At 44.4% G+C, this 24494-nt stretch overlaps 1 protein-coding gene across 1 annotated transcript; it reads right to left on the bottom strand.

Annotated features, from left to right (window-relative positions):
- Positions 1-965: 965 nt before the first annotated feature.
- On the bottom strand, positions 966-10890 carry SPTY2D1 (SPT2 chromatin protein domain containing 1). Its single transcript, XM_073658213.1, has 6 exons — positions 10674-10890; positions 6789-6903; positions 4167-5768; positions 3121-3280; positions 2928-3005; positions 966-1699 (listed from the first exon to the last, which is right to left on the bottom strand). The coding sequence occupies exons 1-6, from the start codon at positions 10731-10733 to the stop codon at positions 1594-1596; spliced, it is 2121 nt and encodes a 706-aa protein (XP_073514314.1). The 5' UTR covers positions 10734-10890; the 3' UTR covers positions 966-1593.
- Positions 10891-24494: the final 13604 nt, after the last annotated feature.

Consider the following 24494-nt stretch of genomic DNA (forward strand, 5'->3'; position numbering starts at 1 on the left):
TATTCTGCTGGTGGAGTCAGTGTACAGGATGTAGCTCAGGATCAGTAATGTAATGTATGTACACAGTGACTGCACCAGCAGAATAGTGAGTGCAGCTCTGGAGTATAATACAGGATGTAACTCAGGATGAGTACAGGATCAGTAATGTAATGTATGTACACAGTGACTGCACCAGCAGAATAGTGAGTGCAACTCTGGAGTATAATACAGGATGTAACTCAGGATCAGTACAGGATAAGTAATATAAAGTATGTACACAGTGACTGCACCAGCAGAATAGTGAGTGCAGCTCTGGAGTATAGTACAGGATGTAACTCAGGATCAGTAATGTAATGTATGTACACAGTGACTGCACCAGCAGAATAGTGAGTGCAGCTCTGGAGTATAATACAGGATGTAACTCAGGATCAGTACAGGATCAGTAATGTATGTACACAGTGACTGCACCAGCAGAATAGTGAGTGCAGCTCTGGAGTATAATAGAGGATGTAACTCAGGATCAGTAATGTAATGTATGTACACAGTGACTACACCAGCAGAATAGTGAGTGCAGCTCTGGAGTATAATACAGGATGTAACTCAGGATCAGTAATGTAATGTATGTACACAGTGACTGCACCAGCAGAATAGTGAGTGCAGCTCTGGAGTATAATACAGGATGTAACTCAGGATCAGTACAGGATCAGTAATGTAATGTATGTACACAGTGACTACACCAGCAGAATAGCGAGTGCAGCTCTGGAGTATAATACAGGATGAAACTCAGGATCAGTACAGGATAATCATCAGTAGCGCACCTACCCAACAGCAATAAAAAAACAAACAAGCAAGGAGGCAGAAGAGCAGTGAACTCCTAAAACTAAAGAAGAGAAACCCCTTCAAGTTGTAGAATGGTCTTGGTGAGGGCGGACAGACCGTTTTGACGTTTCTTACTAATGAATATAAAACATGTTACTAAACGGAAATCTCTGCACATAGTTTTATTATCATTTTGCTTTCCATCAGGTTGTATTTCAGGTCTAGTGACCCTTTAAGCAGCGGAGGTTTATCACCAACCCAGTAACATGTGGTAAGAGCACTTAAGGATTGTAAACAACCCCGGTTAGAAAATAATCTTACACATAAGCCACACATACACATCGTAACCAGCAGAGATCTACATGATACGGATATCCATTGACAAAAAAAAAAATTCAGAATATGGTGAGTGGACAATTCCATAAATCCTCTTATGATACAAATAATTTATTTATTGACCTGTTCTCAGAACAAGACCCATATTCTCACACATAATATACTCATAAAATAAAATAGAAACCGATCTATTCACCGAGTCACGGGTGTCCGATAGATCCAGTTCTGACCTGCGATACTGTAGCAAAAAAGTTGAAAACTCTGAAAACTAAAATATTCCAGAAGTTCATACCTAGACTTTTAAAAATGATTGTTAATTCTCCATATATACATTTCATTTCGCTATAAGCGTATAGTCTCCCTTGTGGTTAGGTTCCAGTCTCCGCCTGGTGGTAGTGCTGAGAACTGCACTGTAGTGAGCCGAGGTTGAATGGTCTGTGTTGGATGAAGCGAGTGCTATCATGTTTTCAGCTTTTTCTTGGCTTTTTCTAGATTTGCTTTTCTCTTTTCTTCTTCCTCTTCACGTCTCAACTCTTCCAGGTCCTCTTGTATGCCTAAACGCAAGCTGGGGAGAAAATAACCCACAAGATATTAGAGACAAGCTCTGCAAGAGAATTAACCTGGGGGCTGCAGTCTTTCCACAAATTTTGGAAAAATCAATCAGATGCAGAGAGTGATAATTGGCAGATCATTGTGAATTGTTACCTAATAAGTCAGAGGCTCTTTCCTAGACGCCCCCTTTCTTTTAAAACTCTTTAAATGCCGCAGGATCTACAGGGTTAAAGAAGCTATCCAGATCTGCAGTCACTCTATGCAGACTTGTGAGTCCTCACTGTGCGCGCTGTCAGGATTCTCCGGTGCTGGGAGCAGGCGATCATGTGACTGCAGGTATGCAGTTTGCATACTTCCGACCACATTCGGACTAGACGTGTGCGGTCTCGCTCAATTTGCTAGTACTAGACGCGGCCGGCACGTAACCACATGTATGCAAGTCGCATACATGCAGTCACGCTCCCAGGGCCAGAGAATCCTGACAGCGCGCACACAGCGCATGGTGCGGATTCACAAGTCTGCAGTAACAGAGGGACACCCAAGCCTAGACAAGCCCTTTAAACATAATAATGCAACTAGCAGACGGTAGAGGCCCTGGGCGATGGATCCCCGGATGGATGCCACTTTCGACTGCATCTGCGCCTACAGGATGCCAATACTGAAGTGGCACCACAGGTTTCTTTATTTACCGCCAACTTAAAGGCCAGGAGCAATTTTAGGTGTGTATATAAAATATATAAAAAAGGGTACCCAAGGATTAGTAGCTTGTAAGGGGCACAATAGTGGTCACTATGTTGAACTCTATTACTGTTTGGGGCAATGGAAATATCACTATTTGTGGTGCACCATTACCATTTTATTTTTGGGATGTGGCAGTATTTTTGTTGGAGGGAATTGTAGTAGTGATGACATATTCTAAGTACATTATTCGGGTGTGCAGTAATAAAAGCAAATTGGGCAGCAACATTCACGGAGTTAGAGAGCAGCAGAATAGCAGGGATGGTGCAGGAAAGGTGAGGGGGCAGATATGATACGGTCACTGTATGGCGGTAATATTGGCCTTTGTGTAGCCTTTTTTTTTTATTCGGTAAAAGCATTGCCGGCTGTCAATGTGCCCACCAGGCCGCCTCATGTGTTGTGGGCCCACTGTGATGGACCCCTTTGGTATACAACAGGAGTTACAGCCGACTCCTGCTGCCGATGCAGTGAAAGCTATTTTCTCTGGTGTCAGGCGGACGTACCTCCTTGCTTCCTCTTTTTGCTGTTCTCTGAAGCTGCTCTCCATGTAGCGTAAGGCATAGTCACTCTCTTCTTTATACCTGGGAACAATAGAGCAGAATCTTGACGATTTCAGGCCGGAGGATACAAATTCTCAATGAGAAACTTCACTTTGAAGACTCGGATTCGACACCTGGGCAGACGGCGCCCGCTTACCTCATTCTGTCATAGCCAAATATCTCGCGGATGTGCTTGGAAATCTCGTCTTGTGATTCTCCTCCGTCATCGATGAAATCTTCCATTTCGGAATCGTACTCCTCCTCATCATCATCGATTCTTCGCTTGTATGCACTGGTTATGGGCGGCAGAGGGTGACCTGCAGACGGACGACTCTTACTCAGTAAAAACAAGATTCAACTCTCGAGATTCACACCACAAAGCTTTTAAAAGGGTTGTCCGTGATTTCACAGAAGCAGCACCACCCCAGGAGCATAGATGGTGTCTGTCTGTCATTGCAATTCATGAAGCAGAGCTGCAATAACACACACAACCCATGGTCAGGGGTGGCGCTGTGTTTGAGGGGTGGGGGGTGGCGGGAGAAATTTTTTTTCTAATCCTGGAGAACAGCTTTAAAGAGTACCTGTCATTTTAGGAGACTGTTCATACTAAGCGGCTCCATGTAATGAGTAATAATACTATTGCTGGCCATTATATAACTTGTCTCCTGAATTTTTTACTAGCAGCTGTGATGTCTCCCATACAGAGCACACACAGACACGAGGGATTCCAGCTTTCCTGTTTATGTAGCACAAATTCAGAAGCAGCATGGAGGACATTATACAGCAGACTGAGCTGTGTAGCTGTAAATCCAGCACTGCACTAAAATAAAATACTAACTATAAAAGCATAAGGTGAGTGGAAATAAGCTACCATGCTGTCTCTTATACACAGCACACAGACACAAGGGATTCCTGCTCTCCTGTCTCTATGTAGCACAAATTCAAGAGCAGCATGGAAGACATTATACAGCAGTACTGAGCAGTGTACATGTGAATCCAGCACTGTGACGAGATAAAACACTAGAAAGCAGCAGCACACTGTGCATGTCTCTCTCTAACCTCCACCTCCTCCTTCCCCTCTCAATAGACCACAATAGGCAGCTGTAATCACTGTCTGAGTGGATGATGACTTCAGGAGGTTGAGGATGGAGGGAGAGAAGAGGCTCATAATTGAAAAAAAAATAAAGTTTCAACCATGAATACCTGGTGGGCGAGCCACTGGTCGTTGTCCTGGTGGAGGTCCAGGTCTCATGCCATTCACCTGCCCCGGTCTCATGCCATTTAATTGAGCTGGTCTCATGCCATTTACAGGTCCATTACCAGTTTTAGGAGCAAAGCTTTTAGAGGAAATAGTTTCAGATACCACAGTACATTTGGGCTTTGACCCTGGTCCCATTGTCAAATGACTTCCTGGCCTTCCTGGTCCAGAGTGGGCTGCGAGTCTGGAAGAACCTAAAGTTGGGCCTCCATTTGGTCGCATGGACGATCCTTCTCTGCCCGATGGGGCAGTTTTAGGCTTACCAGCTAACACAGTATTTCCAGTGGTTGGTCGGCTAGATCCAGATACGCTTGATGGACGTGTCGAACCCGAGCTGCTAATTGAGTGTCCAGAGCTGCTCGGCCGAGATGGTTTGGCTGACCCAGATCTGCTAGAGGGTCGGGCTGAAGTGGAAGAAGAGCTTCCTGAGGGGCGGACAGAGCCTGAGCTGCCAGAAGGCTTGGAGGAACTAAAGCTACTTGTTGGTCGGGCACAAGGTGTAACCGCACCACTAGATGGCCGTCCAGAAGAAATGGATGCTCCCGAAGGCCTCGAAGAGTTGGATGCTCCCGAAGGCCTCGAAGAGCTAGATACTCCCGAAGGCCTCGAAGAGCTAGATACTCCCGAAGGCCTCGAAGAGCTAGATACTCCCGAAGGCCGCATGGTACTAGCTCCGGGGCCAACTGATGACTTCCCAGAAGCTCCAGAAGACTTCATAGAACTTGAGCTTGAACTGCTGGGTCGGGAAATTCCTTTAAGTTTTTCATTAGTTTCTGGTCTGGAAGATGAAGACCGTTTACCACCAAGGTCTCTGCTAGATGACGGTTTGGAGCTTCCATTAGAAGGAATCTTACTTGCTGCCAAGTGTTTCTCAGATTTGTGCTTCACATCAGAATGTTTTTTTACGGTCCCGCTGTCTTCACTTCGAGCTTTGTCATGATGACTACTTTTCGAGCTGAAGCCACTGCTCTTTACCTTCCTGTCCTCAGAATGACTTCCTTTAGAAGAGGAATGTTTATCTGAAGAGCTTTTGCTAACTTTTACAGTTTGGCTACTAGTTTTTGAGGTTTTTTGGTTCTTCCGTTCCAAGAACTCGATTTCTCTGATTTCTTCGGCAGTTCTTGGTCGTTCATCCGCCTTTTTAACAGGTTTTACTATTTCCACTGGCTCGTATTGTTTTTTTTCTGCAAGCCGCAGCAGATCAGCAAAGTTCATGCCCGCTGCGGGCGGAGGTGGCCTTATCACATTGGAAAACTTAGGCTTTTTTGACGGCGGAGGTGGAGGTGGTGGGGGTTCTTCAAACTCCTCGGATTCGCTCTGGGAGTATTCGTACATTTCTTCTTCTGTCAAGTACTCGGAGTTCTCGTTATTGTCGTTTTGGTCCAGGTTAGACTTCGATCGTTTCTTGGGTTTATCTTCTACTGGAATCCCATTGTAGCCTCTGAAGTTGTCCTTTGTCCTGGAAGCCATTGCCCTTGCTTTTTTGTCATGTTTCATTTCTTTGCGTTTCGCCAACAGTTCCTCTTTTTTTTTCTTTTCGTTCATTTCTAAAGCACAAAATATAATGGAGTTAAACTTAACATACATACATACATATATAATATACACACACGAAAGCAAAAATGACCATATAATTGGCATTACCACCAATGCTCGCTATGCACGTTAGATGCAAAAAGGATAGCGGCTATCCAATGTCATCTTACAGGGGTTGTCCAGGACTTATGTACTGATGACCTATACATCGGCTAGGTCATCAATAAGAGATCAGTGAAGGTCCAGCACAAGGTGCCCCCACTACTGTGCTGTTACCAGTGTAAAAGCCTCATATATGGGAAGAAATCCACAGTGGATCTGAGCCGTATATACACTAACAAATAAGTACAAACAATAGCATGCTCGTTTTTCCAGAGATAAGAAAGAAAAAACTAAGAGACCTTAAAGGGATATTCCCATCTCCAACATCCTATCCCAATATGTAGTAGATGTAATATTATTAATAGCAAATAAATTCAATTGGAAATGTGGTATAGTTCTTCTGATTCACTAGGTCACTTACCCCATGTGCAGGGCATTGCACATGGGGTAAGTGACCATGGTTACGACCACTCACATGGTTACGACCACTCAGTGAGTTAAATAGCCTTCAGTGGTCATAACCATGGATACCCAAGGTACTGTAATGCCTGCACATGGGGTAAGTGACATAGCGAATCAGAAGAGCTATACCACATTTCTAATTAGAGGTATTTGCTAACATTATTATTATACCTACTACATATTGGAATATGATCTTGCAGATGGGAATACCCCCTTAATAGAAAAGGCAACTCAAGGACTCTTACTAATGGGCGATTTTTTGGAAGGAGGGGAATTTATACAAGTTATCTCTGTCCTTACAGAAAGTCGAACACAATGTATCATCAGTAAACTTCTTGCGCAATGAGAGTAAAATGTGAGGCCACAACGCCTGGCACAAGAGTCTCAGCAGGGCATAGAAATGGAAGACCCAATGAAAATGGAAATTTTACTTATTTAATAATAAAGCTCTTCGGGAAAGGTGATACCTTGTTTCCGCATTTCCTGTTCCTTGCGCCGGAGAAAAGCCTGAACAGCAGCTGACTGCACCCCTTTGACTTTAGGATCTTTCTTGGGGGGTCCCACTGCCAAGCTGTACCTTTTCTGTAAAGGAAAGAAGAAAAAAAAAAAACACAGTAAAACAAGCAGCCCACCAGCACAATGAAATCCACGTCCCCTGCACTAAATTCAGCTCGCTTCTCCCAAGCTCAGGAGCAGACACGGATTTTTGCAATGAACTGGCATCAGACAGCGAGCAGGTTCTGTAAAAACGAATGCGCTTTATGAAAATCGCCTGGTAGGAAAAAAAAGAAAGTGCATATCACCCCGGATAAGAATCTGCACTGAACTAGGCACGGTTCAATCAAAAAGTTGCATAAAAAACAAAAAAAAACATTTTTCACTACAAAACTTGTCGCTTGTGTTTGCACAAGGCCTTGGAATGCTCGTCAAGGCCACAAGAAGGACAATCTTTTTATGTTAAAATCCAGAATCTTGAAGAGGTTTTCCAGTTTCAGAAAACTTCGCTCCTGGCTGCAGTTTCTTTTTTTTTTTTTTAAATAAATAAAACCGTTCTGTACTTACCCTCCCGGGGGTCCAGCACAGAGACCCCATGTCCTATGGCCTTATTGTCAGCAGTGCTGCAGCCAATCATTTTCAGATTCACTTCATCTTTACAGCCCCCCGCCCAGGATATATACTAAGTGGAATAGTGTAAAGCATGTATTCGACGTTCTCTTTTGTGATCAGGATCATTACCATGTTTTACCCTGGAATTGACATTTTGATATACAAAATATTCCTTACTAGGCCATAACAGAAAATGCCAACTAATACTCATATTTTGGTTTCAGCTTGCAACCGCAATAGATGACTACTTTATTTCTGTATAAAGGACAGTCTGACTATGTCCCTAATTTATCAGCACCTTTTATGATTTTTTTTAAAGAAATGAATAAAAAAAACACATTTTTACATGATTTAGGATGTCACTTTTTTTACTAGGTAAAACTTAAAATTATTATTATTATAGCGCCATTTATTCCATGACGCTTTACATGTGAAAAAGGGGTATACATACAAGAACAATTACAATAATCTTGAACACAATGTGACAGCGACTGGTACAGGAGGAGCGAGGACCCTGCCCGCGAGGGCTCACAATCTAAAATCACCAAATACGCTGCAAAAAAACAGCAAAAATATTTGTTGCGCTTTTTGCAGCATTTTTTCACTTGGTGTGTGAAAAAAACATTCCAAAAACGCTGAAAGAATTGACAAGCTGCAGACTTAAAAAATGCTGTAGTTCTCAAATTCAGCCAGGCGTGTGCATGAGCTCTCTGAAATCCCATAGCTTTTGCTGGTACTGTAAAAAGCAGCTTTTCATTTGCATAAAAAAAATAAAAAAAAAAACACTAAAAACGCTGCATGTGAACATAGCCTAACTGTCCTTATGGGAAATGACTGCAGTTTTACAATGTAGTTTCCATTCTGAAGTTTATGGGGAAATGTATCAGATGAGAGGCCACTGTGGCCTACAAGGTTTACCAGATGAGTATTTCTACCCCGGCATGACTGATGAAGATTTGGTTGCTACAGAGGTGGATTCTGCTCCATCAGGGGACACATCTGTCGCTGTTGTGATGATGAAACTATCATCAGCGCTGGCACAGTGCACACTCTGCGATCGTGGCATCACAGGCAATGTGCACTAAAACTTTAGGCCCTCGACTAGAAGCACAGTTGCCTGAATGTAGAAGAACAGATGGCGAAAAACCATCAGAGAGTTCAGCAAATCTCAAGATCACTTCTGGTTTCTAGACGCCTCATCGCTCGCTGATCAGGAATTTCCTAGAGTTTTCTAGTGAAATGACTGCACCCCGAAAGCAACGCTGCACTTCTAACCCACCACACACTTCCCAGATGTCACAAAACACACGGTGAAATCCCCAACACCGGCCCCGAAAACCTCAATCCCTCCGCTGCTGCCACTCATGGACTTCCTGCAACTAAAATCATGATCTACTCAGAGCGCCCACGTGTGGATCTGACGTAGATGTAACTGTCTATATGGACACCCCGACTTTAACATGATCAACATATGGTAGATCCTTGAGGTCGGACCCCCACCAATAAGGATTGTGGGACTGACACCCCCTGAAATAGAAAACCACCTGATAAGACTCCAATTTGCTCACAAATGTTTCGCAGCTGCGTTTCCTCTTATCAACGGAAACCAAGTGTAAAACGGAAACAAAGTCCAGCGAGCGCTAAACTCCGAGATAAGATTTGAGGGTTAGCGTTTCTTTAACTCCTTCCTAACAGGGTCATTTTTTTTTTTTCCTGCGTTATTTCTTCCTCCAAAGGTCTTAACTATTTTATCTTTCCATCGACACAGCCATACGAGGGCTTGATTTCTTGGGGGACCAAATGTCACCATTCATTTTATTGAAAAGTGTGCATGGTGCGGAAAAAAAAAAATTCTTCCTCTATTGTTTTTTTTTTGTTTGTTTCATTGTTGCAGCAAAAAAAAAATAAAAAAAAAAAATTGGTAAAATGATTTTTGTATCTCCATAATCATAACAGATTTATTTTTTAAAGTTGAGGACCAGAGTGTCGCCCTTTTTATTTGTATGTGGAGAAGAAAATAAAAAAATTATCCACCTTCACCATTCTGAAAGTCCAGGAAAATCCAATTTTTCATGGAAAATATTGACCTGATGCGCAGATTTTAACCCTTCAGCACATCAGTTTGTTCCAGATTTTCCCGCCTACATTGCATAGGCTGAATCTGGAGACAAGAAACATGGAAAATCTGCTACTGATTATTTGCTCAGTGGACGTCCCTCGGGCCGAGATCACAGGTCATGTATTAGGTGCTGATTTCCCTTATGCAGAATCCGCAGCGTTTATATTATCAAAGTGGATGAGTTTTACACTGCCCCCCCCCTCAAAAAAACAAAAACAAACGTGTACTACTTGTGCAGATTTTACTCAATCCCCGAGGATCCTAAATCTGCCAGTTAAATCTTTGGCCTGGGTTTTGCTGCTTTTCCATAAAAAGACACAAATAAGTGCCAAAAACACATGCAGATTTTAGGTGCCGAAACGCTGGGAATTTCAGCATGGAAAACACACACTTTTGGTAAGTTTTTTTTTTTGTTGCTTTTATTACGTGGCTTTTGGAGCCAGAACCAGGTGTAGATTATAAGGGGGGGGGGGGGGGGTCACTATTACAGCCTGGGTCCTCACAACTTGTTGCCTTTTTCAGCTAATTCAAGTGAAATGCGTAATGCACGGAAGTAACCCCATGTGAACTGCGTGCGGTTTTTGCACAGCAAGCGACGCTGCTGTTTTTGGCTTCCGAAATAAAATTAAAAAAAAGCCTGAATGGTGCACTGACCAAGGACGCTTGTGTGAACGCGCCTGAAAAGAAGTCGGCGGCTGCGACAGCAGCAAACAGGTTGTAGGGAGACAGTGGATGATTTGGAGAGTCAGCTGCTGACGAAGCACCGTCCCCTCCCCCCGCCGAGCCGCCTCGTGTAAGGAAAGCACATAACAGCAGCTATAACACTACTACCCCCAGCATCCACACTCCCATTGCTCCTGTGATCCCTTATGTAGCAGCTGGTACAGAACACGATGGGAGTTGTAGTTGGGTGACAGGTTGGTGAACACTGCCCAAGTCTGTGGCCACGGAAATCATCGCAGACGGCGACAAACCTCCTGCGACAAGTGTACATGAAAAAAGTCGCAGCTCAGAAATCGCTGACTCCACTTTCCCTGGTTACCGTATGTCCCCCCTCCTCTGACACTCAGCTGTTACTCCCCCACCCCCACCTCACAGGCAGACAGCGCCCCCTGCCCTCACTTACAGAGACGCCATCGTTACTCTGCTTGGAAGCCGCCACCTTCATGACGTTCATGAAATCCATGTCGGACCCACAGGGTAGACGGTGCCTGACGGATATCCCGGCCAGAGACCAGCAGCCGCGGCCCGGGGCGGGACCAGAGACTCCGCTCCACGCAGTGACGCACAACACTCACGGGCAGAAACTACTAGAGAACGCCCCCTTTCTACGACGTCATGCGCGGCCCTACATCACTTCCGCCCACACTGAAGCCAATTCGGCGCCATTCTTGCCAGCGGCTATCGTCACGTGATTTCGCCCAATTAAATAAAATCTTCATAAGTGCAGGGCTGGTGCTCGGACTGCTGAAGGTTATTGGAAAAATTACGTATTTTTAAAAAACTAAGGCAAATGAAGAGTGGATGTGTTCGGCCGTAGCAGCCAATCAGATGGCTCTTTTCATTTGCCATTGAACCTGAAAACAATGTAACATGGAATCTGATTGGTTGCTATGGACGACTCTATTTAGTCTATTAGACTAAGTTGTTGCTATGGCAATGTTTTTTTTTCCCTAGTGTTTTATAAATGAGTTCTGTAGTACTATGCCAGTCAGCATGTTTTTTTATACCTGCTTTATTTTTTGCTTACTTTTTGGAAAATCAATTTAAAGGGTTTCTCTTCTAATTTAGTCGACCGTCAGATATTCACAATGGACCGCGATGTCTGGACCGACCATGGCTCTCCTAAACCGAACACGACATCCTCATATATGCCTATGAAGAGTTTGGGTCAGGAGACCAGCGGTCGGTCTGGGCATAGCCCTTCTCTCACTCACACTCACACTGGATTTTCTCCAGTGCCAAAGGTTGTGTCAAAATGAAGCAAAAATCAAAATTTTCACCCTTCTTATTTATTTTTCTAGCTTCAGAAGACTCCATCCCCCAGCTGTAATTTGCTTGAAAAAAAAAAAACAGGGCTTCACCCACGCTTCCCAGGTCCCATGTTGAGTCACTTCCACTGCTCTCTGGGTCTGTTATTGTCTGCAGCCCTGATGTCGCATAGACAGCACTGCAGCCAATCAGTGAGCTCAGCAGCTCATACCGTCAAGTCGGGCAGAGCTCACTGATTGGTTGCAAGTGCTGTCGACAAGCCATCAAGTACTGCAGATAACAACACACCAGGATCAGTGGAGATTCTGTGATGGACCTGGGGAGGGTGAGAAAAGATGCAGTAATTTTTTTTCTTTTAAAGCAAACTGCACCTGAAAACAGAAAAAAACTGTATTTGTAAACCAAAACCAGGAGTGGGTGATAAATGCAGAAGTGGTGATGTGTTTCTATTATACTTTTCCCCTGATTGTTCCACTTCTGGTTTTTGCTTACAAATACTGATGTAAAATACTGACCAAATACTGAACATGTCCTGTTCAGCTTGATGTAAGACACTTTGGAGGGATACACACATAGACGAGCCTCTTCTGTCTCCAATCTTTATAGGCCTCATAGCAGATCATGGACTGATGCAATGGTAGCTGATGAGCTGTGTCACACCCATGCATTATATGTGTCTGTATATACATCTACAATTTGAGTGCTTCAGTATAGAAATATGTGCGCTAATGATATATATCCTATTAATTATCTCATACAATTAAAATCTGTCCATGCATTTTCCTGCAGGGCGGTGTCAGTACTACTTCCAACATTTCATCATTCACAGATGACTCTTACGGTTGGAGAGGTAAGTTCATTTACAGCACTTATGTACCTGTGCAATGTGTTACATAATGTAAGACATATATATACATGATTGATGCATTTTTCTTCCGCACGTATTTTGAGCACTGCTGCTTTATTGCCAAGACGCACATGTCAATTCTTTCAGCGTTTTTGCATTAAAAGGAATAGATGAAAAATGCAAAGTAAAAACACAACAAAAACCTGCCCATTGAACATAGCATTTTTCCTACCACCACTTTAGTTTTTGGTGCAGACAAAAAAACGCTACAAAATGGCACTGGTGAACATACTTTACCTATACTTAACATACTTTACCTATACACTTTGCATACTTTACGTACACTTTAACTATACTTTACACACATTTTACATACACTGCACACTCACTCTACATACACTGCACACTCACTCTACATACACTGCACACTCACTCTACATACACTGCACACACTCTACATACACTGCACACTCACTCTACATACACTGCACACTCACTCTACATACACTGCACACTCACTCTACATACACTGCACACACTCTACATACACTGCACACACTCTACATACACTGCACACACACTCTACATACACTGCACACACTCTACATACACTGCACACACTTTACATACACTGCACACATACTTTACATACACTATACACACACTTTACATACACTATACACACACTCTACATACACAGCTCACACTCTACATACACTGCACACACACGCTACATACACTGCACACACACTTTATTTACACTATACACACATTTTACATACACTGCACACACACTTTACATACACTGCACACACTATACACACACTGCACACACACGCTACATACACTGCACACACTCTACATACACTCGCTACATACACTGCACACTCTACATACACTGCACACTCTACATACACTGCACACACACGCTACATACACTGCACACACTCTACATACACTGCACACACTCTACATACACTGCACACTCACTCTACATACACTGCACACACTCTACATACACTGCACACACTCTACATACACTGCACACACACTTTACATACACTGCACACATACTTTACATACACTATACACACACTGCACACACACTCTACATACACTGCACACACACGCTACATACACTGCACACACACTTTATTTACACTATACACACATTTTACATACACTGCACACACACTTTACATACACTGCACACACTATACACACACTGCACACACACGCTACATACACTGCACACACTCTACATACACTCGCTACATACACTGCACACTCTACATACACTGCACACACACTCTACATACACTGCACACTCTACATACACTGCACACACACTCTACATACACTGCACACACTCTACATACACTCGCTACATACACTGCACACTCTACATACACTGCACACACACTCTACATACACTGCACACACACTCTACATACACTCGCTACATACACTGCACACACTCGCTACATACACTGCACACACTCTACATACACTGCACACACACGCTACATACACTGCACACACACGCTACATACACTCGCTACATACACTGCACACTCTACATACACTGCACACACACTCTACATACACTCGCTACATACACTGCACACACTCTCTACATACACTGCACACACTCTCTACATACACTGCACACACTCTCTACATACACTGCACACACTCTGTACATACACTGCACACACACTTTACATACACTATACACACACTTTATTTATACTATACACACATTTTACATACACTGCACCCCCACTTTACATACACTATACACACACTTTATTTACACTATACACACATTTTACATATACTGCACACACACTTTACACACCTTATAGTCCACAATGGAGCAAGCCTGGCTCAGTGGATGTTCTGTTAGATGAGACGAGGACCCACGTGGTTGAGTTGACAGGTTTGTCTGTCTGTGGCATTAGTACTCCAAAACGCTGTAAATGATCAAACAGGAGACATGCACCCAGCACGGCTTCCAGTGAACAAGCCACTGCATGACGAGTACAACAGCCGGCTGCATAGTATCGCTTCCTTCCCCAGCACTGACAAGCGTCGCTAATACGGCGCCACACCCGCCTCTTGTCTCCACCCTTGTCACTTTTGGTCCCGATTATTAAATCGAATTTTCGATTTTCACCAGAATCCTCAATATCGATGGCAACTAAAATGGCGAAATAATAAAATTAATTTGAATTATCGTCCAGACCTTCACGCGACGCAGCCCTAGCTAGCTGAAAAATTACTGCTCTCCGAATACAGTAACTTCAAAAACTATTACTTTTTTAAGTGTTTTCATTTTGCAAAATTAGTCAAAGTCATAAAACAAAAGAAAAAAACGCAATATAAATTGATTATTCGCATAATCGTGCAGAATAAAGATTAGAGGTAATTACCCCGCATGGTGGTCACTTTCTAAAGGAGATACTAAAAAACATTGATGGAAGTGCTATTTTATTCCATTTGCTCCCCCCCCCCCGCAATTTTTATTTTTTAATATGATGTACCCAAAAATGGTACTTCCTTCCAAAAATCCACAACAGAATAGAAATGTAAAATTCTGCAGGATTTGGAAGCGGTTTTCAAGACCTCATTCACATGCACTAGGGCTCACTCAGACCACTCTCTTCATACGAGAATGACGGACACCACCCTGTTGGTAAAAAAAGGACACATGGAATAAAAATAAATGTGAATCAGATCTAAACCACTGATGAAAAGTGTACAACCTTGTGTCCTAGTCCTATTCTATTTCCCACACGGACTGGAAATACGTTTATGTGAGCCTACCTAAAAATGGAGGAGACCCAGATGGTAAAAACGGACACACGGACAAAACAGTGATGAAAATCTGATTGTGGAAATCGATCATGAACAATAAAAAAAAATGATGTTTGTTCGAGGCCTTATGTTACAATTCAATGTGCAGTGATTACAGAGTGTTATAATTTATTCTAACAGCAGGGGACGCTCAAGTAGCAATCACAGATGATCCTGACCAGTGATTGATGATATTCCGCTTTGATCTGTACTATGGGATCACAGGCACCAGGAGACCATCCCTAAATAGAGAATCCCACCCAACACAGTGTATATTAAAGAGTATCACCTATCCAGAAAAAGCCAAGTGCCATACTCCAAGCCAAGGACGCAGCTAAACTGTGCAGTTTTGGTGCTTTTTTTCCCCCCTGGAGGCTTCTATGTGGAGCCTAAAAAAACACATGTAAAAAACTGTAGATACTTTTTTAAGTGCAGAATTAAAGCTTTTCTGTACTATAAAAAAAACACATTAGAAAAGCGACTTCACATCTGCACTAAAAACGCATCAAATAAGGGGGGAAAGACAATAAGTGAAGCACAAATACAATAACCAGAGAAGATTGTTAGTTTGGTGCGGACACCTGCAGAAAACAAAAAACACAGTATTTATGCAATGTGTGAACACGGCCTTACAGATGCCAGATGTCGTATAGTGAAGCTACAGAAAGATGAGAAAGTTCTGGCGGCTCCGACCGTGAATGAAGGAACAAAAAATAAATCCACAGGTCCCAACAAGAGATGAGCAGGACGCACAGATGAGGTCGCGTCAGCCACAGGGGAAGGTAAGAGATTCGAGCCTCCCATCCAGCCACCAGGTAGCACTGATATGCACCCTGCACCGGAGTCCCGTGAATCGATCCGCTCATCTCTAGTCCCAACTGTCCCCGATACAGCGGACAGTCCCGGGTTTGGGTCTACGCCCTGCGTTCTTGGGCGTCTGCTGAATGTCCCTCACTGCAGCGCCCCTCTGACATCTCCTCCTGCCGGGGTAGAAAGAAATGGTAAGTGGGCGTGGATTGGGGCATTGCCATGTCCAGAGGTTTGGCCAAAAATGTCTGATAGGGTCCCAGAGGGGGGATCCATATCTGCCAATATGTCATAAATGCTTGAGATTTGAATACTCTTTTAGGGCTCATACTCATCTGCGTTTAAAATGGACGAGTGCAATCCGATAAAAAAATCGGATTGCACTCTGACTAATGTTAGTCAATGATTCTATGTTCATCTGCGATTTTTTTTTTCTTAGCTCAGATCGGACTGAGAAAAAAATTGCAGCTTGCTGCGAGTGGCCATGTATATCGGACGAGACTCGCCAATGCAAGTCAATGCAATGCAAGTCAATGGGTGCGAGAAAAATAATCACACTGCACACAGACCATACATGTGCCGTGCGATTTTTACACACTCATCTCCTAGAAAACCCGACATTTCATCAGCTAAGTGCAGTATAATCACAGTGTGAACTGTCAGAATAGAATATATACATATAATTAAAGAAAAAATAGTGTGGGGTCCCCCATATTATTCTTAACCAGCTGAGGGAAAGCGGACAGCTGGGGGCTGATGTTAATTGTCTGGAAATTGGGTAATAAACATGGAGCTTCCTAGGCTTTTAATGTCAGCTCACAGCTGTATACTTATCGTTTACAGGTTACTAACAAGGGGTGACCCCCACAAAAAAATGGCATGGAGTCCGTCTATTTATAATAGCCAGCAAAGGATAGGCAGAGAGCTGTGAGCTGATATTAATAGCCTGGGAAGCTCCATGTTTATTACCCCCTTCCCAAACTATAAACATCAGTCCCCAGCTGTCTGCTTTCCCTCAGCTGGTTAAGATAATTAAGGGGGACCCCACGCCATTTTTTTCTTTCTTTTCAGGAACAACATCAGGCCGATTTTATAAACGCAGATGAGTGTGAACCCTTAAGATCAGTGCCCGTCCCCGCTGGCGTATGTCCTGTGATGCCATACTTTTGTAATCTGTTCCTAGAATACACCACATATTACAGCATCAGTGATATTATGTCACCCCCCTAAAGAGGGAAATGAACTTTCTCTTAGTCCGTCTTTGTGCTAATGCCAAGTAATTCTATCTATAGGTCGTCATAACCTGTGTTCTCTGGTATCAACTCTCTGTCTGAGGGGTGTACTCTGGGTCAAAGGTGCACAAAAAAAGTAAGTCCACTGCTGCTCCAGTGTCACCCACATTGGTGTCTGTTCACTTCCCACGTGACCGTAAGTGATAGCTTTGAAGGAGGAAGTAGCTAGCTTCTTTTACTTACATGTCAATCTCAAGAAATGACATAGAAACCATATTAAGAGATACTGTAAATGTATTGTGTATTTTACTGTCTCCCCAGAGTCAGACTTTCTAAACCTACCCTCTCATTCCTGCATTGTTACCTGCACGTCTGTGAATGCTGAATGTAAGAAGCAGATGTCGCTTCCTTATTCTTCTTCCTATCTTCTGATTTATCAGGAACAAAGCTTAATCATTCTAGAACAAAAAATCCCCTAATGTTTTCTAGAATTCGGGCCCAAACTCATCATTTGTGTTTTTTTTTCTTTTTATTGTCACTTTTCCTTTTGTTGCAATCGATGAGCCGGCTGCAAACATCTGAAAAAGAGAAACCACAATGGGGAACACATATGAAATAGATGCGAATTTAAAGAAGAATTTACCGCAAATGACTACAAGCTAAAAACACCAAAAACAACACGGGACCTTTGACTTTCAATCCCTCACTATTTTTTAAGATCTCTGCTTGCTTGTCAGTGAATGGAAAAAATGTGTTTATTTCCTGAGACTGCAAACCCCATACTGATCGTGAACAGCTAACTTAAAGGGTTATTAGTATTACCAGAAATAAAAGTTGTCACGTATGTGAAGGATCTCTGATGTCTTGTAGATCTGTGGGGGTCTGACAGGTGGAACCCCCATCAGTCCTGATAAAAGGGCTTTAAAATGCACATCATCCTCATCTATGACATTGCCGGAGATAACCGAGTATCACACACAGCTTTTTCCAACAGAGCCAATGCCAATAGGAAAGTGTTGTGTCGGCCCAAAAACTTACAGACCCCATCCGGTCAGCCAGCAGGTGTAGCAGATGACTTCAGGATTAGATTACATTGAGTTTGTCGTCTTTAATCAAGGAAGCCCACAATATATGGATAAAGTAGTCTTCATCATTGAATTCGGTTTTCTCCTTCAGCTCTATTGCCCCCTGGTGTATAACATCTGGTCCCTCGCTCCCCTTTGTATAACATCCGGCACCTCGTTTCCCCCTTTGTATAACATCCGGACCCTCGTTCCCCCCTTTGTATAACATCCGGCACCTCGTTTCCCCCTTTCTATAACATCCGGACCCTTGTTCCCCACTTTGAATAACATCTGGACCCTCGTTTTCCCCTTTGTATAACATCCGGCCCCTCGTTTCCCCCTTTGTATAACATCCGGCACCTCGTTCCTCCCTTTTTATAACATCCGGACCCTCGTTCCCCCCTTTGTATAACATCCGACCCCTCGTTCCCCCCTTTGTATAACATCCGACCCCTCGTTCCCCCCTTTGTATAACATCCGGCACCTCGTCCCCCCCTTTGTATAACATCCGGCCCCTCGTCCCCCCCTTTGTATAACATCCGGCACCTCGTTCCCCCTCTTTGTATAACATGCGACCCCTCGTTCCCCCCTTTGTATAACATCCGGCACCTCTTTTCCCCCTTTGTTTAACATCTGGCACCTCGTTTTCCCCTTTGTATAATATCCGGCCCCTCGCCCCCCCACGTATAACATCCGGCCCCTCGCCCCCCCACGTATAACATCCGGCACCTCGTTCCCCCTCTTTGTATAACATGCGACCCCCTCATTCCCCCCTTTGTATAACATCCGACCCCTCGTTCCCCCCTTTGTATAACATCCGGCACCTCGTTTCCCCCTTTGTATAACATCCGGCCCCTCGTCCCCCCCCTTTGTATAACATCCGGCCCCTCGTCCCCCCCCTTTGTATAACATCCGGCACCTCGTTCCCCCTCTTTGTATAACATCCGGCACCTCGTTCCCCCTCTTTGTATAACATGCGACCCCTCGTTCCCCCCTTTGTATAACATCCGGCACCTCGTTTTCTCCTTTGTATAACATCCGGCACCTCGTTTCCCCCTTTGTATAACATCCGGCACCTCGTTTTCTCCTTTGTATAACATCCGGCACCTCGTTTTCCCCTTTGTATAATATCCGGCCCCTCGCCCCCCCACGTATAACATCCGGCCCCTCGTCCTCCCCCACCCCTTTGTATAACATCCGGCCCCTCGCCGCCCCCCCGGTGTATAACATCCGGCCCCATTACCAGAGCTGTAGAGTCGGTAAGCCAAACCTCTGACTCCTCAATTTCCCTGACTCCCTACTCCACAGCACAGCCTCACTACTGAGTGTGGACATAAAGTGCAGCACAGATTCATCTCCACTAAAAGCCGAGATCCTTAGATCAGGAATAGGACAGACATTTATAGGACATTTCATAACTTTCCCAAATTCTTATGAAAACATTTACAGCACACCCTGCATTGTACTACTGTGTCCAATGTATTATATAATTTAGGAGCCGGAGTCGGTATAAAATAGACTCCGACTCCACAGCCCTGCCCATTACCCCTCGGCGTATAACCTCCAGCCCCCCCATGCCGTCTGCCTTTACGAACATGTGACAGATCGGCCGGTGGTGCAGAGCTCCCTGATACCAGCGCAGTCCTGTAATAGGAGCCACCGGGGTAACAAGTCCGTTCAGGACATTTCTTCCTCCTGAATCTTCCCCGTCACCTGTGAGTGATATTATTGAGAAGGGGAAGGAACCGCAGCAACTCAGCCACGAAGTGGAGACCCTGTAATGTTACAGAGCGGGGGGCAGAGTGCTGAGGAACAGAGGGTAGAAAAGTCACCGCCGCTCTGCTGATCCCATAACTGCAGAGTTCAGACCTCCTCTGGTATAACATCAGCACAAACACTGCTCCCCCTCCTGGAGCTTCATGGCCGAGCAGCTGCATGCAGCCGTACATCATCAAGTACAATGCAGAGCGTCGGATGGAGTGGTGTAAAGCTGCCACCACTGGACTCTGGAGGAGACGTGTTCTGGGCAGTGATGGATCGCACTTCTCTATCGGTGTCTGATGGAGGAGTCTGGGTTTGGTGATTCCAGGAGGACATTACCCCCTGACTGCATTGTGCCGCTGTACAGATGGTGGAGGAGGATAACACTATGGGCTGTTATCAGGGGGCGGCCTCGGCCTCTTATCTCCAGTAAAGGGAAATCTTGTTCTTCAGCACAAGACATTGTGGACAATTGTAGCTTCAGCTTTGTGGGAGCAGTTTGGGGTAAGACCCTGCTCCCCCATGACTGTGCCCAGTGCACAAGGTCCATATAGACATGGAGGGGAACATGAGCGGCAGCACAGAGCCCGGACCTCAGCCCCATCCAACAACTAGACCATAGATTGTGAGCCCGGCCTCCCCCCAACATCAGGGTCTGACCTCACAAATGCTCTTATAGATGAATGGTGAAAAATTCTCACAGACGCCTCCAAAATCCTATAGAAATCCTTCCCAGAAGAGCGGGAGCCGTTATATCTGCAGAGGGGAAGACTCCATATTAATGTCTATGGATGTAGAATGGGAGGTGGAATGTGTATGCGCCCCTATACTTCAGTACTTTACCATGTAAGTCTGCATAGGAGCTGTATACATAAATCATTTGAGTTTTTTAATTAAGACATTTTTGCAAAGTTTTTTTTTATGCATTTAAAATAGGTGTTGAATGTTCACATCCTTGCAATTCTGCACAATAATAAGCAGAGATAACGTTTCACATTCGGAGGGTTGGGTGGTGTTTCTTTCTAGGGCACCATATTTTCTGGTTTGTTCTGTCTCCCCCCCCCCCCCCCCCCCCCCCCCGGGGTGTAAAGGAGAAGCCACCTTTCATGTCATTGCATTATTAGGACAGAAGCTGATTCAGCAGGGGGTGGGGGCTGATATGAGATCACAATAAGCTCCCTTCTTCTCCCTTCATTTGCAGATAAAGACAAGCGGTTTCCAAATGACACGGCTGCTGGAGTTGCAGAGTCAGTTGTCTCACTCAGCAGCACATGATCCTGGAAAACCCACAACAGCACCATTACCCAATTCTGTAAATCATGTGCCCGTGCACTGAGACAATGGGAGTCACTTTGGGTCAATGACCCGTTGAGTACCCTCCATAGTGGGCTGACGGCCGTTACTGTAGGAGATACAGCATCCAAACCCCACAACACACAATGCACACGTCTGTTTCCGGTTGAGGGACATACGCATTTATTGTTACCTATTCCAGACGTGCCATTATGGACTTCTTAATGGTATTCTCTGATTTTAAAATCCCAATTTACACACCCTATAAATTATTTCTGTTTCAGATCCTCATTTATTATCCAATAATTAAAACTGTAATACTTCATTTCCCCTGTGGAGGCGATGTGACAAAATTGAATATTTGCTGCTGAGTTCTCCCCAACAGCTTGCAACTGATCTCACAGGGGAACCCACCCAAGCAATCCCCCATTTGCTCACTTTTGGGGAGTTTGTGAGATGGAAAGGGGTTGCACAAAGGGACATCGTTTTTCCATGTGGAGCCACCACTGTAGGAGAAATTACATGACGGCACTTCGTACCGACTTAGAGGGGGTCTCTTGCGGTGCGGACCCTCTAGATGTGCACAGGATGTGTGGCAGGTCTTGTCCTCATAAAACCCCATTAATGGTTGTTTATCCACGTCATGGGTGGGGGTGCTTTCCTTAGAGACCCCAACTATTCCTGAGAATGAAGTTTAGCACTTCTGTGTCTCTGCAGTTTGTTCTTACACCTGACTGTGCAGGAAAATGCAGCATGGCCCCTTTCATTTTAATAGGGTTTTACCCAATGCAGGTGGATGACCTGGGGGGGCTGCTGTCCAAAAAACAGTCTGTCATTCTCGCTTATTACTTAATACATCAGAAATAGTAAAAACGTAAAAACTTCCACAGGAACCAGAAGAACTATGGATGCAAACGGCTCCTCTTAGGCTATATTCACACATCATGTTTTTTGGCATCAATTTTCTGCAGCAAAACCTGATCTTCAAGGGCATTTTGTTCAGGATTTTTCTTGCAGTTTTGATGCTTTTATATGCGTTTTTTCAGTGTTTTTTTTCACTGTCCTTCTGTCCCTTTTTATGCATGTACATAAAGTTCTGTGAAAAAAAAGAACCCCATTCTATTTTGCCATCAAAAACGCTGAAAAAATGCTGATACAAATTTTGGTGCATTTTTGCTGCGTTTTTTCAGTGTTTTTTTCACCACCCATGACTTCGTATGGGTGAAAAAACGCTGAAAGAAGTGACATGCTCTATTTTCCAAATAAAACACGCAAGGCACAAAATCCTGAACGAAAAAAAAAACATGATGTGTGAACAGAGAATTCTGGTTTCTCATAGACTTTGCCGGTACTGCAAAAGGCAGCTGAAAATTTGCATAAAAACTGCATCAAAAAACGCTGAAAAAAACACGATGTGTGAACATAGCCTTACCGTTTCCATTCCTTGCAATGTATTTCACAGTCTGGAAGACATTAGATACAAGTGAATGACGTAAGAGAAAATAATGCAGAGAAACGTTAAAAGCAAAAAAAGTAAAGCAAACGTCTGCATTGTGGTGTGGTCACATGGACGCCCCCATCGCCCGGTCACCTCTAATGTATTACATGCAGCAGGGGATTTGCTGGGATCTGCCGACCTTCCTCTGCCCCGGACCATCTGCTCCTTCATTTACAGCCCATTGTGGACATTGCAGCGCTGCCCCTCGGTTTAATCACCGGCTTGTTCTTGTACTGTGTCGCCGGCTAATCATGATTACAGCATTATATCCCAACACGCCGATAGATTTCATAATTGCAAACCCCTGCAACCAAGTACATCATTAGATCCATCTTAGCTGAATGCTAAACTCTTTAAGCAACATTTTATTCCATATTCCTTAAAGGGGTTATCCAGAATTAGAAAAACCTGCCCACTCCCCCCCCCCCCCCCTCCAAAAAAATCAAACATCACCACTCCTATTCACTGGTTGCGTTTGTGGTTGCAGCTTAGTCCTGTTCACTTGGAGCTGAGATGCAGTACCAGACACAACCTGTAGAAAGGTGTGGTGCTGTTTTTTGAAGAAAGACACCAGGTATTTATAATTCTGGATAGTACGTTTAATGTGTAGGCTACACCCCTCAAATAAAAAAATAAAATAAGCAGTGCAAGAGCATCTAGACCCCAGAATTCAGAACTCAGCACCTTGGTACCAGGATCCAGACCTGGAAGCTTGATATTTTCATTCATTGCTGGAAAGACGTCCATAGCATTTGCTCACAAGAGACTGTTATACAGGAAAAAAAAAACACTACTCCCCCCATCTGGGTGCTCTGGAACAGGGGGCAACACTGGTCCAACTCCAATGGCCGGGAAAGCGCCCCCCTCTGTGATTCCTTTACCCATTCAGGAGAGCTACAAAGCCTCATGTAGCACCCTGCAAACCTTAAGAAGCAAAGAGTCCAATGTCTAGGGGGTGCAGATCATTGTGTGGCCCCTTTAACGGGGCCCTCTTTGGGTCTCTGATGTCATAAAGTAAAGCCTATGATGGAGTGTAGCATTTATGAACGCAGAAAGTATTCATAAATGTATTGGAGCCTCTATTGCAAATTCCATCATGTAAGATGGGAGGAGTAGTTCTGTATGTAGCGCTAATATTGATTTCTGCATATTAGACACCAAAAAGGAAACTGATGGACCCCATCATGGCTCCATGCGGCCGGATAGTGGTGACGCGCCCCCTGGGCCTATGCTGTGCAGGGGATACCCGGAGCCGGATCGCTGGGGGTTGTAGTCTCCGTGGCGGTGACCCGGTCCGTGCCCAGGGCGGTCAAACCAGTGGCAGTCTTAGTGTTGTAACAGGTGTCCGACTACGCCACCCGTAGATTGCGGTCATTGGGGACCGCCGCTGCGCTGCAGACCGCTGAGGCTGATGTTGTATGCGCAGCCAAGTATGGAATAACTCCCCACGGGAGAAGTATTGCCTCAGGGCAGCTAGTGTGGAAGATGGTGGGAGTGATGGTGTGAGCGTCCCAGTACTAATGGTGCTGGTGCGGCGATGAAACACAGAGACGTGCGGTTGCAGTTTCCAATGCTTTACTCACAGTTATTATTT

Source organism: Phyllobates terribilis, unplaced genomic scaffold (genome assembly GCF_046119375.1).
Source record: "Phyllobates terribilis strain yellow unplaced genomic scaffold, ASM4611937v1 Scaffold_13__5_contigs__length_258822181, whole genome shotgun sequence".
NCBI lineage: Eukaryota > Metazoa > Chordata > Amphibia > Anura > Dendrobatidae > Phyllobates > Phyllobates terribilis.